The sequence below is a fragment of the Acanthopagrus latus genome, chromosome 1 (genome assembly GCF_904848185.1).
Source record: "Acanthopagrus latus isolate v.2019 chromosome 1, fAcaLat1.1, whole genome shotgun sequence".
In the NCBI taxonomy this organism is placed as follows: domain Eukaryota; kingdom Metazoa; phylum Chordata; class Actinopteri; order Spariformes; family Sparidae; genus Acanthopagrus; species Acanthopagrus latus.
Window position 1 is genome coordinate 21,935,769 of NC_051039.1, and position 17,575 is coordinate 21,953,343.

A 17,575-nucleotide genomic window follows, 5' to 3' on the forward strand; every position below is an offset into this window, starting at 1 on the left:
TACTACAAGTACAATTTTGAGGTATTAGAACTTGTATTGAATATTTCCATTTTATGCTACTTTTCTACCATTGCACAAAAAATATGAATGTTCAACCCACTGTGAACAAACAGAAAAGGCAGGTTTGGTGACATGACCGCTGTGCAGGAGTTGGTAGTCATTTAGACTGAAGAAACACACTCCTTTGATTGAATGCCCGTTATTGATAACAGATGAAATATCAATAGCCTTTAGAAGAATACTTTGTACTTTTTGCATTGATTGAGAATCATCTGGTGCCCTGGTAAAAATCCGAACACCAAACCTGCACAAGGGAGAAAGTACGTGGCCTTCGTGACGGACAGACAAACAGATGGTGAGAGGAAAACAGCCCGAGATAGAAAGCGAGTCAGACTAAGATGACAGTGACACAGTGGGAGGTAATCGGATAGGCTCCTCAGTTAATAGCCTTGATTAGAAAAGTAGAACTGTATGCCTCCATTGACCTGTCAAACAAAATGATTTTTAAGCTGTGACATACTGGAATGTTGCTTTAATAAATAAAACACAACTGAATGCAGTGAAATCCGAGTGTCAAGGCTAGATTAGACCTTTCATGGTTTCTTTTAAAACCTTTCTTGCAGTCAAAATTTCAAAATACAGCTGGAACGCCTCTGTTCCTGCTCGCTCCGCTTTCACCCGCTGCCTTAGCCCCCCTGCCTGTCCTCTTTACCCTCCTACGGCCTGGTGCGGACTGGCCCGGTTTGGCCGTGGTGAAGGTGATGCACTGGGAGTCCAAGTAGTCCACCAGCTTGGTGGTACCCAAGCGGATCCCGGCCGCCTTGAGTCGTCCCTGGAGCTGAGACAGGACCAGAGGCTGGTACTGGAGGATCTGAGTGTACAGTTCAGAGTCGGACAGGATGAAGGAGCGCACAGCCCGGAGGCGATCCTGGAGGCGCGTCGCCGCCTGGGAGGAGGATATGCCGCCGTCGCTGTCTGAGTTGGCATCGGAGGAGAGGCACAAAACTGGGTTGGACCTGTTTGAAGAGCGGGAAGAGATTAAGTGCATGTAATGTGTTGCTGGAAGTTATTCTGAGGTGACACATTTGATAGGATTCCAATAAGTCAATTTGAGCTACAAGCAGGAAAAATGCTGTGTGTGTGTGTGTGTGCAGTTACAGATGAGATGCCCCACTCATTTAAATAGATCAGTTACCTTTCAGATTCTTCACTGGCTGCAGTTGATGATGTGTTGGAGCCCTGTGAGGCAGACAGCAGCTCATTCTCCTCCTCCTCCATGTTGTGTCTCAGAGGGGAGGCATCAGCAGGCGCTCTGGGTTCTTTAAACCTCACTGTCTGAGTGCAGGAGAGCGGCCTGTTGCCGGCGGACACTGAACTGCTGGGTGGAGGCTTCACCTGAGCTGTGCGGCCCACAGAGGATACCACCTCCTCCTCCTCCTCCTCCTCCTCGTCAGAGCTGACCAGCTGGTGGGTGTACTGGTGGATCTCCTTCAGCTTGAGGATCATCTGGCGCTTCGGTAAAGGCCGAACACCAAACCTGCACAGAGGAGAAAGTAAGTTTGTTACAGACAGACACACAAACAGATGGATGGATGAAAATAAGAGAGTTCTGAGATGGAAAGTCAGACAAACTAAGCTGACAGTGACAACGTGGGAGGTAATCAGATAGGCTCCACAGTTAGTAGCCTTGATTAGAGGAAGAAAAAAAAACAAAAAAACAAGTGGCCCCTCTCTGAGAGTGAACTGACTGACCTGTTGAGTTTGTTCTTGAGCTCCGGTGTGTCCAGGTCAGAGTAGTGAGGCATGGGAGTGATGGGGACCAACGTACGACGCCTTTTATTGCGTGATGAAGCTGACGTGACACAAACAGGAAGACACTTATTGTCTGATTTCTGCAGCAGAACTTTATACATAAAATGCACTGAAATCAAATGTTCAAGATAATACGTCTCTAAATCCTAAATCCTTAACAAAAAGCCCTGAAAAACTAAAAACTAAAAATAAACACACACGATAAGGCCTCGTTCACACGAGGTTCAGGGCATTTTGGTGTTACTAGTGATTTAGTAGTGATTTTCCTGTATTTCCAGCTTGCCTCACCTGCTGCACTAAGTAATACATTTAGTTTCCCAGAATGCCTTTAGAGCAACACCAGTTTAGACATGTTGTTTTAAAACAAAGTTGGACATATGCCTTGAATATAAGGTTTATATACCATTATCAAACAGCGTTTTAATGTTAACTGGAATCAGGGATCATTGTTTAAATTGTCATTATCGTTTAAATCGTCTACTAATTGGAATAGTTGATCGAGGGAAAATTAAATCAGCAGCTATTTTGGAAATGGAAATGTGACAAATAAAACGCTTTTATTCTTTGTTTATGCCTCAAGACATGGAAGTTGTAACCGTTCTTTAGGGCAGGCTTGATGACAGTAATTAATTTGATAAAATAATAGAACTGTGGTAGAATGTAGCACTGAGAGTAAGACTACTCACCAGGCGTTTTGAGCTGGGCACAAGTGTTAACCCTCTGAGAGAGAGGAAGAGCCTCCCCCTCCTCTTCCTCCTCCCAGCTGTCCCATATTTTGGGGTCTAGGAGGCTGTTGTTGATCCCTGGTGAGGTCTGGATGGTGGGATCAGGAGGTGAGGGGGTGAATGGAGGGCCTGGATGAGCCTGTACACTTGTGGATGGATGTGTACTGTGGGCTTTGGATGGAGAGGGGACGGTCGCGCTGCTATGACTCTTCGAGGACCGGACACTTTGATCAGTGGAGGAAGACGACCTGGCTGGTTCTCGTCGTCCCGAGCTGTTCTCGTGCTGGCTGGATCCCACGCTGTCCTCCAGCCTCAGACTGAAGCAGCCCGGGTTGGCCTCGGCGCAGACGTCCAGGCCCCACGAGTCGTTGAAAGCGATGGGGGGCTCGTCCATGGCCATGAAGCTCTGCTGGAAACTGGATTCAGCAATGTCGGCCACTCCTGCTTCTTCCAGCTCTCCTTCCTCGCACGTCTCTTTATTTTCAAACTGCAACTCCCTTTCTCCTTCATCATCTCTTGTTCCCCTCGATAGCTCGTCTCTACTCCTCAACTCATTAGATCGTCGACTTTGTGGAGAAGAGTCGCTGTGTCTCTCTGAACTCTGAAGACGTCTGTTCGAGGAGGAAGAGGGTGGATCTGAAGGGTCGGACAGAGGGGAGAGATGAAAGCTCCCCAACTCGGTTTTCTCCGGGCCATCAGATGCCAAACTATCCCGTCCTCGGCTTGGCGGCCTCTGCCGAGCGAGCGGAGAGGTTGTGAGAGGAACAGGAGGCTGGTGGAGCTCAGTGTGCAGGGGAGTGCTGCTGTACGGTTGGAGCTGGGGGTGGAGGGGTGTGTACTGCTTCGAGGAAGTCAAGCTCAGGCGCTTAGATTGGCTCGAGGGAACTGCAAACACCTCTTTAACTTTACTCACGTCAGAACTGCTTGATCTTTTGGGAGAAAGGTTGAGATTAAAGCTGGAGCTGCAGGGAAGCATCTCTTCCTGTTTTATCCAGGGAACACTGCCCTCTGTTGGGCCGCCGCAGGCAGGAGAAGAGAAAGCAGAGGGTGAGGAAGTGTCAACTTTAGGGAACAGTTGCGTCCTGCACATGCTGCTTCTGGTCTGAGTGGAGCTGGTGGTGGTGGTGCTGCTGTGTCTATGCTGGAGCGGCGTGGATGGGATCAGCCAGGACACTTCTGCAGAACAGTCCGCTGGGCCTGCACGTTCAGGACTCGACTCCAAACTGCTGGACTTTTCATTCTCCTGGCTGGGTTTGTTGGGTTTCACTGGCGGAGATTTGATCTGGGTGTAGCTCCGTGGGTTCTGGTTGGCGCAAGGAGAATGTGGTGAGGGGCTGCGGGAACTGAGAACGACCTCCATGTCCTCGCTCGAGTCTGACAAAACTATGAGTTCAGGTTCCCTCTTTTTCTCAGGCGAATCAGTGGACAGAGAAAGAGTATGAGGACTTCTGCTTTCACGCCTCAAAGTGTTTCCTTCTTTAGACACGACCTGGTCAGCAGCATCTGTCCCCCGGTCTCCTTCTTGACCAGGGGACTGACCTGGGATCGGCAGGTTGGATGCACTGGGCGGAGGGCTGGGGGAAAGGTCATTGACTACGCTTGCTGAAGACTGAAGCAAAGTTCTGCCTGACAGTTCAGATGAGAGTTTATGTGAGGACAGGGGTGTCTGAAGGGCGCGTGTCCTTGGCTGGCCAGAGGTGGAGGGTCGGGAGGGGGGGTCTCCTTCCTCGTAGACCCCCCAGGAGTCTGAGAAGAGGCGGTTGTAGCTGCGGTCCAAGCTCCGGTCCGGCTGAGGGAGAGGATTCGGCTCTGCTGAGATCGGTTCAGATTCCGCCAGTTGTGCGAACACCTCTTCCCCATCTTCCTCCTCATCTACCTTCACCTCCTCCTCTTCCTCTTTCATGCTGTCTTCTTCCTCCTCCTTCTTTCTCTGTGTGGCGGCAAACTCGTATATCTCCTCCAGCTCTTCCTCGTTCACCTTCTCCTCGCCAATCTCTCTGTCACCTGCCGCGAGGTCATCGGCTTGGCGATCTTCTTCCGATCCTCTTTCTTCACCGCTTCCTTCGTCTGTGTCCGTACCCCTGTTGTCTTCATCCTCTTCATTCCACATGGAGCGGAGCAGCTCCACGAAGGCCTGGTCTGTGTGGTTGCTGACGTTCTCCTCCTGGTTCATGTAGTCATCCTCCTCTCCCTGAGTCGCTGCATCCTCTTGGCAGACCTTGCAAAGCTGCTGCAGCTCCTGCAGGTCAAACCTTAACAAACACAAAGGGGGGTTCTTTACAAAACAACTCATACATTATTGCCGCTGAACATGCGATAGAACACAACAGAACGAAAACCTGAACTAAATTAGCTTAACAAGATGTTTAACCCAAAACTTTAAACTGTAAGACATCCCTGACTGATGACATACTGGGCACTAACCTAGATGCAAGCTCCAGTACATGAGGCCGCAGTGACGCCGGGATGGAGCACTTGGCTGTGTAGAGATACTGCAGCAAAGAAAACACTGCCTGTTCTGGGACGTCGCTTATCAACACCCTCTGAGCTGCTGGCATTCCCTCCTCCTGCACCCCAATACCACTTTCATGTACCTGAGAGAGGAGCAGAGAATTATGCAAAGAGAGTAAAAGCACTGCTGTTGTTTTTCTTGCTGTAACAAAATCCCACATCCTTTAACCGAACAAAATTTTGTACTAAGGTCCACAAATCACTGCTAATTACTGAAATCCACTGGAAAGCTTGGCTTAGTTAAAGGAGCTGAAAATCCAGTATTGTGGCAGATTTTAGGCTTAAGATTAGATGGAAGTATATTTAACCAGAGGGACACTGTTTTTTCCCATTATGCGTCCCTGGTTTGTGTATTAGTGGGCCAAGATTACCATTTCTGCCAGCAGGGGGCAGCGAGCGTACACCATGAAGGAATGAGCAAAGTAGACCTCCCCACTGTCCACCTGGAGCTGCACATCACTGAACTGAGGGTTGTTCACCATGCTGCTCAGGTCTGATGCCAGCCTGGACAGCGCCACCTACAGAGGAAACACCAGCAGGAAACACTGGGGTCAGTGCAGCACACATCTGGCACACCAGAGAGGACGTTCTACACTGTAAGAATCATCTCGGTCATGAGATAAAGTCACACAAAACACAAAAAGATGGCATATCGTGTTAAGCAATATGATCCCCTCGGATTCCCTCCCATTATATGTGAAGAAAAACCTGGAGTTTCTTAGGTTTCATTTTATCACTAATGTTTTGACTAACATAGGGTTTATGACTGAGTAGTTACAAGCAGTTACACAGAGTGAGAAGAACAGTTACTCGGCAGAAATACATCTGATAAGATTTAGTCCGAGTTTAGATCCAGGTGTCCGGGTTAAACATGTCAGAACTGAAGAAGTGTGACGACGACAGGTCTTACTGATCGGTGGCCGCCTCGGTCTTTATCTGGTTGCGGTTGATCGGTCGCCCCCCTCGTTCGGCGGTGGGTCTCATCCAAGCGTGTGCGGGTCATTTCTGGTAGGAAGCCGCTCGCGCAGAGGTCAGCCCGCTCTTCGGATGCCTCCGGGATGAAGCCGCTCAGGTGAAGGTTTGTGGTCATAGTGGTGCTTTTCTCTGCAGGTACAAAGACAATCAGGACCAGAACTGTTGACCAGTGACGTCACTACAATTTTTCTTTTTGTGTGTTTGTTTGCTTTTACCAGATCGAAAGAGATTTTCACCAAGATTTTATGTCACACACACACACACACAATCCAAAACTCTTTTTTGGTTCTCTGCTACATCTCATAAAATGCTTCATGTAAGTAAGTTAAGTGCAATATAGGTTTACTTTTTAAAGATTCAAAATAAGCACAAAAAAACAACACTTTTTGGAAGGTTTTTGTTAATACAAAAGAAAGTGAAAAGGCACTCTATCTCTCCCAAGAAATGACTTCTCTGTGTGAGTGTGTCACCTCCGTCAGGGTTTGAAGCAGTGTAACCACGCTGCGTGAGGGTCATGCCATCTTCGGCCAGCTCCATCAGGTCTCGGAGTGTCTGGCTCCCGACTGAGAGCTGCCCTGTCCCTGGGGTGGAGGGAGCCGGGGAGGAGGCAGCGGTCTGGGAGGAGGATGGCAGGATGGAGGCCCTGGTTTCTGTGACAGGAGTTCCTTCACTCACAGGTTGGACTGCAGACTTGCTGAAGGTGCTGGAGGAGGCTGATTCAGTCTACAAGAGGAGGAGGACAGTATCAACTTAACTTGGCTGTGATTTGACTTCAGCTCTTCAGTCAAACAGCAGTCTTGAAATGTATTCAGTTTCTTTTTTTCTAATCCAAACTCATCCAACATCACAAACCATACTGACATACGTTTAGCATTACTATAAAAAACTAAAAACAACAAAAAAAAAAGATTTCTTTTGCAATTTTTCCCCAATTCCACCACAGCTTAAAGGAAGCTAGAGGAATTCTTTACATCATGGAGGTGAAACATTTATGACCACTGTCCTCATGATCACATGTCTGATGTAAGACCTGATCCTGAGATATGCATCAAGTGTTTGTGGTGTGGATGTGAGATTCATTGTCATGCCGTTGCTGAGCTGCATGTAGATAAAGAGGGGTGTGTGAAGAGTTTTGACAGAATGATGACAGGTTAAACAAATGTGTGTTACAAACTGAAAACTGTAAATCAACCTCTGCATGATGTGAAAGGACGTGAGCTGAACAGGAAAATGATATCAGTAATATCCAAGTGAGTCGAGAGAAGTCGGTTCTGGTTTTTCTTTGAGAGAAAATCTTTGTGTAATCATTCCAAACTTATTAATTTCTGGAAAATCAACAAATCACAGTGGAAACCACGGGCTTGCAAAAATAGCAAGTGTGTCAAGTGTGAGCAATAACAAAACAAAACACAGCATCTTCCTTTCACAGTTTCTGACACTTTTTATGTGAAAGTTAAACTCTCCCAAAATGCAACCCAGGCTTCATTTGTGAATGTATGAGTCAAAAACTTCCTGCAAACGCATTTACGACGAAAGAGACACTTTGAAGATTTGCCCTGGTTTCGTTTTTGGCCAAGCTCGTTTTCAATGGAGTGATGGGGCACTTTTAGCTAGCATCAAAATTGCTATTTTAAAAACACTAAGAAGGTTCAATGAAACATGAAACTTTGCTCGTAGTGTCACCAGGGTCTTTGCACATGAACACGAGTGTTGAGAACTTTGTTTGTGTACACAGACTTTACTAAAAAGACAGTTTTTGAACAGCTCACGTTAGCAGTAGCTTCTTCGGCGCGCCGTTGTCATGGCAGACAACAAGTGTTGATCCCTGAGTGCGACCTGACAGGTAAGAGGTCCACCATTCTCTCCTTCCTGTTAGGTGCCCAGTGTTCGTGTTCATGTGTAGAGACTCTGATGATGCTACGAGCAAAGTTTCATGTTGTGTCGAGCCTTCTTAGTGTTTTAATAATAGCGATTGTGATGCTAGCGTAAAAGTGCCGTAGCACTCCACTGAAAATGAGCTTGCCCGAAAACGAAACTACGGTAAATCTTAAAAGTGCCTCTTTCGTCGTAATTATGCTTTTACACGAAGTTTTAACATTCAACATTCAAAACACAAATAAAGCCTTGGTAGCTTTTTGGTTAGAGTTTCACTTTAATCTGCTTATTTTTATTTCCAGGACAGGACAGGAGTAACGGTTTGTGGTGACGTTGGATTAAAAAGAGACAGGAGCATAACACTCTCAAGCAGAACTGTCTGTGGTCTCTCTCACCGCTGCAGGGTCCCACGGCGTGATGAACCCTCTGAGCTCCGGCGTGTAGAAATCAGACACACAGGTGGAGCCTCCGTCCAGCAGAGTGCTCTTCTGCCAGAGGGGGGCAGCACCGCACCGGCCTGGAAGAGTGCTGGGGCTGAGGGTCGGGCTGGGGGGAGAGGGCGCCCGGCTGCGCAGGAGGAGAGCAGAAACGCGCTCCTGCAGCCTCACCAGAGCCGCCGCGGCATCCTGGACAAGGAGGAGCGGCGGAGGGCGAGGGACGGCGCCCTTTTTCCTCCTCCCGCGCCCCTGACCTGAGCACAGAGAAGAGGGGAGGACAGAGAGGAGGCTTTAATCTTTCATGTCTAAATAAAAACACATGAATTCAATACTGCGCTAAAAACAAAACCATTGTGATCTAAAACAAACTTATTTTCAACAGTGCGTTCGACGCACTTGTGTTTGTGGACGTAGATCAGACAGTGGATGTATAAGCTGCTTCAGGCTTGAACAAAGGCAACACGCATGCAGACACAATATACAAACGTTCTTCTCAAATAAAGAATGAATATATTATATCGGTATTGTGACAGGAGACTATACAACCTCTTAGATTTTGGATATTGTTATATTGTGATTTGAAACAAACTTTCCAGACTGTGCTACGTGTTATAATACTTGGCTTTATCCACAGCGTCAATATATCCATATTACTGATGAGTATTTGTCAAAATATCTCAATGTTCTAATTTTTGTGAGTGTATGGTTATTGAGGTATTTGATTTTAAAAAAGCATCTCCCATATATTAAGGGTTAGGGTTAAATGGCGAAAAAGATGCTCATTAATTAATTTTGGATCATTATATTAGCAGTCATTTTGCTGTTTCAGTGCACTGGTCTAATGACAAAAAGGAATAGGTTCCTATGGCTATCTCCTAGTACGCGCACGCACACACACACACACACACACACACACACACACACACACACACACACACACACACACATTCTCCAACCAATCACAATCAAGCAGTTTTTGTGCCCATAGCTCCCCATAACCTCCCCTGCTGTATGTACAGTAAGTGCCTTTTCAAAAATCCCTTGTTTGTGTTGACTAGCACTGATGTTACTGTACCTCTGTCTGGCCTCCACTTCAACACTGGAGCCATGGAGATGTGAGAGGCTGCGGTCTCGGTCTGTAACGCTCTCTCTGACTCCCTCTCCCGTTCCAGCAGGGAGGAGGACAGAGCCAGGGCAACCATGGTGTCTTCGTCCAGGGGTTCTGTCTTCTTTCTGGGTTTCTTTCTTGCTAGGAGGCCAGGCCCGGGTGGGCCTTTTCTTTTGGTGCCTCCAGTCTCTGTGCTGAAGAGCGAAGAAAACAGATGAGGTTCGATTCAGCTGGACTCATTTATTTTGATGTGAGGGGAAAGATTGACAAGTACTGACACATGAGCAGGTTATTTTAAACATTCTCTCTGCTAATCAGTCTGACTGAAATGAAAGTACTAACAATCTAGTTTTGAGCAGCTGCTTTAAGTGTTGCATCAGACTGGAAGCTCAGAGGTACATAAAGGTATATTAAACTCACAGTGTGTTAGCTGAGGGGACATTCTGGGTGTCCTCAGCCTGTCTCTGCAGAGCCTGCAGCAGCACAGCCGGAGGGACGCCCATGTCCGAGGAGCATCGTTTCAGGTGGGTCGAGCGACTCTTCTGGGACTTGAATTTCTTGCCACAGATGGGACAGTCAGGGACACCAGAAGAAGAAGGAGGAGGAAGAAGAGGAGGAGCGCTCCCTTCACTCTCATCCAGACACCTGCAAACAGGGATCATTCTCACTGTCAGTGTGTCCACTAATCCAGTGACTGCAGTCGGTTTATTGTAGCAAATCAGATAAGAGCCAAGGAACTATGATACAGATATGAATATCCGGACCTGTTGAGATGCTGCGTTCGCCCCTCAGGGGTCATATGTGACAGGTCTCTCTGGCAGATCTGACAAAAGAAGAGGCCTCCGTCCTCCAGGTCCACCGTCTGGACGCCTGTCGTCTCCCTGTTCAGCTCCTGCTGCAGCCGCAAGGCCATAGCCTCGTCACTGTCCTGGGGCTCCAGGTGAAGGCCTGAGCTGAGGGACTGTGGAGTATCTGACCGGTACAGAGGGGTGGGACATACAATCATGGGTGAGTTAAAATACAGGGCATTTATAGCACTTTGGTCCATAGCTTTTAACTCACTCACATACAGATAGTAGCGTGTATGGGATCAGGGTTGCAACTAACAATTAGCATTTCAATTATTTACTCGATTAATCGATACATTGTTTGATTGAAAAATGTCACTCAGTGTTTTTGTCCTCAACCCAAAGATATTCAGTTTACAGTTGCAGAGAAGGAAAAAAAAAAAAGAAAAGATCACATTTAAACAATTTTGACTTATATTTCTAAAAAAAAAAAAAAAAAAAAGATGAATTGATTACCAAACTGAATGTACTAATACAATTATTTAATCAATAGCTCATTAGGGTTGCAACTAGCAATTGTCAATATTGATTAATCTGCTGAATTTTTCCACAATTAATAGATAACTGTTTAGTCTATAAAATGTCATTCAGTGTTCAGTGTTGCTCCTTTTGTCCAACTAACAGTCCAAAACACAACAACTCTTCACTGACTGTCACAAATGACAATTAAAAACATGATAAGATATTAGAATGATTGGTGATTCATTTTCTTTCAATCAACAGATAGATTGATTAATAGTTGCAGTTCCAGTCATCACAAACAAAGAAAAACAATTCCTATGCAGTTTCCCTGCATAGGAATTGTTTTTCTTTCTCATCTGTATCTATTTCCTCTGTTCTCTATACTAACAATCTGTGCCACGAGCATCCTGTCATCTCACCTTGTCTTTGCTCCAGCGGTGGAGGAGGAGAAGTGGAGGGGATCTCATGGCTTGTTGTCTGGCTCTTGTCCTTGTGCACCATCCTCTGTGGACTGGCTCTCTTGAACTGCTGCATTCTTTGAAGCACTTTGTCTTTGGCCCTCTCAGCTCTCGGCACACCTGACGAGCCAGCATCTCCTGAATCAGACCCGGTCCCTCCACGCACCCCATGCTGCTCTGCTCCCGCACCTGTACCCACAGGCTGGGCCCCAACACCTTTTGGCCCATAGTCATCATCTCTTTTTTTATTTCTCTTCCTCTTGTCTCCATCGCTTGACTGACTGGAAGGCTGCTGCTGCTGCGGCTCGGCTCTCCTCGGCTGACTGGGCTCACCTGGTTTCTTGCGGACTCGTTTCAGCAGCTTGGAGCAGAGATCAACAAAATCCTGGTCCGAGTCATCCATGACGGTGTGTTTGGTTTCGCTTTAAAAAGAACATGCATGCATATCCTCAGCTGTAGGGATCGGCCTGCAAAGAGAGCTAGTTTAGGCTGGAGGAGCTGGAGTCCAGAGATGCGTTCAGGAACCAATGTGGCTCCTCTGTGACAGAGGAACGGTTACATTTGCTTATGTCCTACTACATGTTAGCAAGAATAACTTTATAGATTAAGGCTCCTTCCTACAAAATGCAAGGAAGACAGCTACATTTTCCCTTTATGCAAACACACATTTTCAAGCCTATGTTCTCACTGGGACAATAAATAAAGTTAAACATGTTTGAAAGCGTATGTTTGTAGAGAAAGTGTCAGTTAGTGTTAGCTAGCTGCTCATGCTAACACTGTGTCCTCACCCAGGTTTGATGAATGAGCTCTTTAGCTCGCCGCCTCATCGCTCTTCATTCACGAGCCCGTCGCGGAGATGATTCTCATGTTTGCTAACTATAAATACATCAATCACACATACAATAAAACAGGCAAGAAGCCAAGTCGGGTTGTTGTCATTTCAAAAGTACTCACTCTCGACCGCCTCACTCAGTGCTTCCGGTCATGTGACGGCAAACAAACAAATGAATGCGCGCCGTCCATGTCACGTGACTGCAACAGTATATTTAATTGCCATACAGACAGCTGACCATTGATCGACTTAAATAAAAAGGTTTATATATTAGCAGCTGTCATTAAGTCACAAACAACAATTTATTGATTGAAAACACAACAAACTGTAAGAGGTAGAAAAAGTTAAGTTATTACATGAACTGAGAAATGATTGTGACCAAGGCACCGACTTCAGTGTTTATGTATCCCAAATTACCCTGCATCTATCTGGGTAAAGTACTAAGTTGTACTGTAGACACTGTAGGATCTGAGAGGTTGTGTACATCTGATTAGCCACACAGCTGTCATTATAGTCTGAGGGATAAAATACTTTGACCTCTCTCGGGTGCAGTGGGGTCACAGGGGGTCACACCGTTACAGGGTATGCAAGAAATAATGCAAGACAGCTTGACACATCTGAACATGTTTAAAACAGAGATGTTGTCTGCAGCAGTCACTTCAAATGACCACAATCTGTTACTCGCATTCCTCAGACTAATTTCATTTTCCAAGGACCAATCCAACCCAATTCTTCTAATTTCATGGAATTGACAATGTCTGGAAATACACTGACATTTCTTATTAATAAAAGTCGCTGCTGGAGGAATCTTTTTGCTTAGAAACAGGATCCAAATACTAACAATCTCCAGCCTGGGCCGATTCAAACATCTAATAAAAACAGTACATTTGTAGAGAAGCACAGCAGTCCTTTGATCCCACCTACAAGACCTCTGCAAAACAAGACTTAAAGGTGGTGACTGATTCATGTGACTTGAACTCACCTGATATCTTTAAAATATGAAATTATTTTTAGTTACTTGTCAACTACAATTTATTTGAAATACTCAAGGGATTAATTTCAGATTTCTCATTTGCCCCAGGTTCAGCCGTTCTAAATTTAGTAACAGGCCTTTAACTTGAGACTGGAGCAGAGCTGCTTTACACTGGAAGCAGGTGAAAGGTAAAGGTTCACCCTCCACAACATCCTGCTAGTAACCTTCTTTGGTAACATTAATCAGGAGTGGTGTGTGAAGGAAAATATTAACACTTCTGATTCCAAACGTTTCTGTTCTAGGACCCATTCTGATATCTACACTCAGTAATTTGGGGTAAACATGTATTTTACCATCAACCGTGACACAGTTGAAAGTAATTATACTATCAGAGTAACCAGCCAATAACCAATATAGGTTATGCAGCAATGGTGTGACACCGTGGGGAAAAAATGGTTAAGTACCGGCAGGCACAAACCACATTCAGTGTGACAGACTATTTAGCTAAAGGCTACGTTACATCACCGTCACTGACTGTAGGGAAGTGATTCATGTCTGTCAAGGTGTCAGTTTGTGTGATCACACAACCTGAATTCCCACATTCATAAAACTACAGAATGATGATTTATTAAGTTTTTGTACATAGTAATGGTATATTGGTATCAGTGATACCAGCCCGGGTTATACTTGGTATAGGCTCAGAAAGGAAATTAGTGGTATCGCACGCCACAAACCCCATTTGTGAAGCCCTGCATCACTACCAGAGTCCAGACTCTGACCAGTGTCACTTTTTGCTCCGCCCAACGTTGCTGGTGGCCGAATGATGAAACACTGCGCAGCTGAAACAAACGAACACAAACCAAGATGAGTGATGCATCGTTATTTAGTCAACCGAGTACTGGAGTTCTTCTGTTGCACACAGTTTATTTAACAATATGGTATATAAGTAAGAAATGAGTCTTTTACCAGTTTATACAGTGATTTCATTCTCTCTTCCTTATATTTATAGTATTTTGCTTAACAACTTGATTTACAATAGGAGAAAAAGTAAATCCCCCCCCAATTCAAGTTTTCGGGAGAGAGGAATGAGGGTTGATGACGTTTAGTTTTCTTCAGGGTGAATCTCAAATGTGGCCCTCATCTCTAGATAGCACACTGCTTAGTGTAAGATATAGAGGATGGGGCGTCATCAGAGATGTGGCCTACAAACAACCGGTGATCATTCCACCTCAGCTTAGGGGGCTGGTCTCTTTCTCACGCTCTCTTTACACTTTACAACATTTGTATGACAAAAAAGTATGACAAACTCTTTTTAATGTCAAAGCAACAATTTTCTACACCTGCAAGACACATTTTTTTTTTTCAAAATCCAGGCCACTGAGATGTAGGTTGCAGTCCTTGTCTGTGTTTGTGAAACCGGTCGGAGCTGTAGTTATTTTAGTGACTGTGACGGTGTGTGTCAGTGTCTTCATGTGCATCTGCATACATGCCTGTGTATACACAACCTGCTGCAGTCCATTTCCTATTTTTAATACAACTGAGTGCTCTTCATACACACAAAGAAGAGGGGAACGGTCCCTGAACGCATCGTCTTGGAGTAATGGTACAACACTAGATTACAATTGCCAGGAATGACAGCTTGAGAAGAAACAAAAACCTGGCCCAATTCCCAGACAAATTATTTTACAGTTTCAACAAAAAATGCTTTTAGTTTCTTTTCCAAAGGTACAAAATAAAAAGATATGAATAATATAATGCAATTGTACATTTTCTTAAAAAAAAGGAAAGAAAGAAACGAGAAAGGCATGAAACCATACCAAAACAAACCAAAAATAAATTGAGTATTGAACACATTTGGTCTCAACCAAAAAATATATTCTTTGTGATTTAATTTCATTTAAGAAGCAACTTGCAAATCCCTCAACATCTTAAGGAAGAAACACCCATCACGTGGGTTTAGGAAACAATTACATTCCCTAGAAGTGTTGACTTTTTTTTTTCCTAGTCCAAATTTTCTTTTCTTTTTACAACAGTTGAAACTTTTTACATGTCAGTACAAAAAAACGTTCTCAACCTTAGAAAGAACAAAGCCCTCTATCGGGTTAAAGAGTCTGTAAGGAACGTAGGAGGCAGAGGCGTGGGAGGTCCCTGGGGGTGACACTGTTCTTTAGTTAGTTCCCAGCAGAAATGCTACAATCCCTCCACAAACTTCTCCAGAGTGTCTCCTGTAGCATCTCCCACTAACCCCAATTCACTGTTCAGCCCCCCTCTGTTGGGCGTATTAAGTTGTGGTAGCATGGCGCTCTGTTCTGGTGTCCCCAAGTGTCCTGTCTCCAAGGACCCTGAAAGCGGGCCCCCCAGTCCCGGGTGCGGGGAAGCAGAGTGGGGTGGATGTGGGTGCTGCGGTGAAGGCTGGGGCTGACTCTGGACCTGCGGCGAGGGACTGGAATGTGGCCGCTGCTGCTGGGGCTGTTGCGAGGGTGGGCAGGGGGACTGAACTGGCGCGGGGGAGCGGACCTGGTTGTTGAGGGCATTGGCTAGTGTTGGCTGACCAGGGAGGTGGCCTCCACCCTGGGGCTGGCCAGCCAGCAGGTGGGTCTGGGGGCTCATTGGGCTGGGCTGGGCAGGAGAGCTCATCTGCTGTTTGAGGACGGCCTGCTGCTGCTGGGGAAGTTGCTGCTGCTGCTGGAGCATTCGCTGATGCAGTAAGTTCTGGGTGGAATCCATCTGGGCCATCTGAGCCATGGGTGGAAGCTGGCCCATAGGTCCCCCAGCTGCTCCTGCACCTGATTGCATGGCTATCTGCTGCTGCTGTTGCTGCATGCGGAGCTGTGAGTATGTAGTTGCTGTCCCCTGCGTCTGGGTAGGGAACTGGCCGGGATGGCCCTGAGGCATCACTCCCTGTTGCTGCTGCTGCTGCTGCTGTTGTTGTTGTTGTTGTTGTTGTTGTTGTTGTTGTTGTCTTAAGAGCTGCCGACGGTAGAGCTCCTGGATCTGGGGGTTGGTGTTGTGTGCTGCGTTCATCAGCTGCCCTTGAGCCCCTAACGCAGCCATGCCCTGCGCAGGAGGCTGCTGGGGCTGCTGAGGGGGCATCACCGGCCTCTGAACCGCCCCTCCTGGCATGGCCATGGCCTGCATTGTTGGCATGCCGGGCTGCTGTTGCTGACCTGCTTGCTGCTGCGGCTGGTTGGCATGGTACTTTGCTGTTCGCTGTTTGATAAAAGCAGCCATTAGCTGAGGGTTTGATTTGAGGATGTTGAGGACTTGCTGCTGCTGCTGGGGCGAGCTGGGAGACTTGAGGGTGCGGAGAAGGTCCTGCAGGGCATTGGGGGCAATAGCACCAGGTCTCTGGGGTGTCTGTGGCCGAGCACCAGGTTGCTGTGGTATCAGCATCCTCTGACCCTGCTGAGGTTGTTGCCCTGGGGGCATCATGGCTCGCTGCATGGTCATGGCCTGTTGTGGGGTCTGGCCTGGGACAAGGCCTGGTTGTTGAGTCTGAGCTGCCTGCATGGGCCCTGCAGCTCCGGGCCACTGTCCTGGGGCCATGCCGGGTTGCATGACCTGTGGCCCCCGAGGCCCTGGCACCATCTGCATTGGTGGCTGCATCGGTCCAGTCATGCGCTGCTGTGGCTGCTGCGGGTTCAAGGGTAATCCGTTCATGTTCACCCGGTAATTCTGCTGGGCCTGCGCCATCATTTCAATGTGCCGTGCCATCTTGACCGCAGCAAGTGGAGGTTGCTGCTGTATCTGCTGAGGTTGCTGGGGTGGCTGAGGGAGAGGAGACTGCTGCTGGGGCCCAGGCTTGCCCTGAGACACTGGTGCTTGAGGCTGGCCATTGCGAGGTGTGCTGGGAAAAGATGGCGACATGACGCCCGCTGAGTTGGGTGTCTGTGGCTGGTTGGAGAGCGGCTGCTGGGGCGTCTGGGGAGTGTTGGGCTGGGTATGGGAAGTAGGAGTGCTGGGCGCAGCTGAGGCCGGTGGGGACGGTAGCGGCATGGTTCTCCCTTGCATGGTGGCCATTCTTCTCCTCATCAGCTGGGCCTGTTGAAGCCTATGCTGCAGCTGCTGCTGGCGAAGCTTGTGCTTGATGTTCAGGCAGAACGGGACAGGACACTTGTTCTCCTGACAGTGCTTTGCATGGTAACAGCACAAAGCAATGAGCTGCTTGCACACAGGGCAGCCACCATTGGTTTTGCGCTTGCAGCCCTTGGTGTGCTGCACCACTCGCTTCATCTTCTGGCAGGACGGCAGAGAGCAGTTGGCATTGCGACACTGACAAGCGTGGACCAGGGACTGGATGCAGCGTTGGATACTTAGACGCCGGCTCTCCTGTGGGCTCTTGGAGGCCTCTCCACTCTGGCCGTTGCTGTCGTCGTCCAGGCCAAGACCCCACTTCACCATCTGGTGCTCGTGTCCCTTTATGTTGTAACAACTAATACACAGATCAAAGTCCTGCAGAAAAAGGCAGATGGGGAAACAGTGAGTCTAACAGAGGCTGATAAGAAGTCTTGACGGAATAGATGGAAAAGATGTCCACTACTAACTATTTAACACAATGT

The 17,575-nt window shown here is 47.2% G+C and overlaps 2 protein-coding genes across 5 annotated transcripts in view; both read right to left on the minus strand.

Moving 5' to 3' along the window:
* Nucleotides 1-116: 116 nt before the first annotated feature.
* slx4 (SLX4 structure-specific endonuclease subunit homolog (S. cerevisiae)) lies at nucleotides 117-12,207 on the minus strand. The gene is made up of 14 exons (XM_037077045.1): nucleotides 12,000-12,207; nucleotides 11,173-11,678; nucleotides 10,208-10,415; nucleotides 9,864-10,088; nucleotides 9,411-9,637; nucleotides 8,294-8,589; nucleotides 6,494-6,746; nucleotides 5,959-6,152; nucleotides 5,420-5,566; nucleotides 4,962-5,131; nucleotides 2,499-4,789; nucleotides 1,753-1,852; nucleotides 1,196-1,537; nucleotides 117-1,016 (listed from the first exon to the last, which is right to left on the minus strand). Exons 2-14 carry the CDS (start codon nucleotides 11,612-11,614, stop codon nucleotides 632-634), a joined length of 5,280 nt encoding a protein of 1,759 aa, XP_036932940.1. The 5' UTR covers nucleotides 11,615-11,678; nucleotides 12,000-12,207; the 3' UTR covers nucleotides 117-631.
* Nucleotides 12,208-13,883: 1,676 nt separating this feature from the next.
* crebbpa (CREB binding protein a) overlaps nucleotides 13,884-17,575 on the minus strand; it is a 46,287-nt gene continuing 42,595 nt past the window's right edge. For 2 of the 4 annotated variants that reach the window (XM_037076839.1, XM_037076678.1), the window contains one exon: nucleotides 13,884-17,468. In XM_037076839.1, the coding sequence (XP_036932734.1) occupies nucleotides 15,207-17,468 (2,262 nt within the window). In that variant the 3' untranslated portion in view covers nucleotides 13,884-15,206. The remainder of the gene's footprint in view (nucleotides 17,469-17,575) is intronic. The other 2 variants (XM_037076921.1, XM_037076762.1) reach the window with 1 other exon arrangement.

What these genes read in the sequence shown, in the direction of transcription:
- slx4 (XM_037077045.1), bottom strand. Translation starts at nt 11,614, where the DNA reads ATGGATGACTCGGACCAGGATTTTGTTGATCTCTGCTCCAAGCTGCTG. An exon ending in ACCGCTGGAGCAAAGACAAG is followed by an intron (nt 10,416 to 11,172) that starts GTGAGATGACAG and finishes TGTACCGGTCAG; the next exon opens with ATACTCCACAGTCCCTCAGC. An exon ending in GCCAGTGAAGAATCTGAAAG is followed by an intron (nt 1,017 to 1,195) that starts GTAACTGATCTA and finishes CTCTTCAAACAG; the next exon opens with GTCCAACCCAGTTTTGTGCC.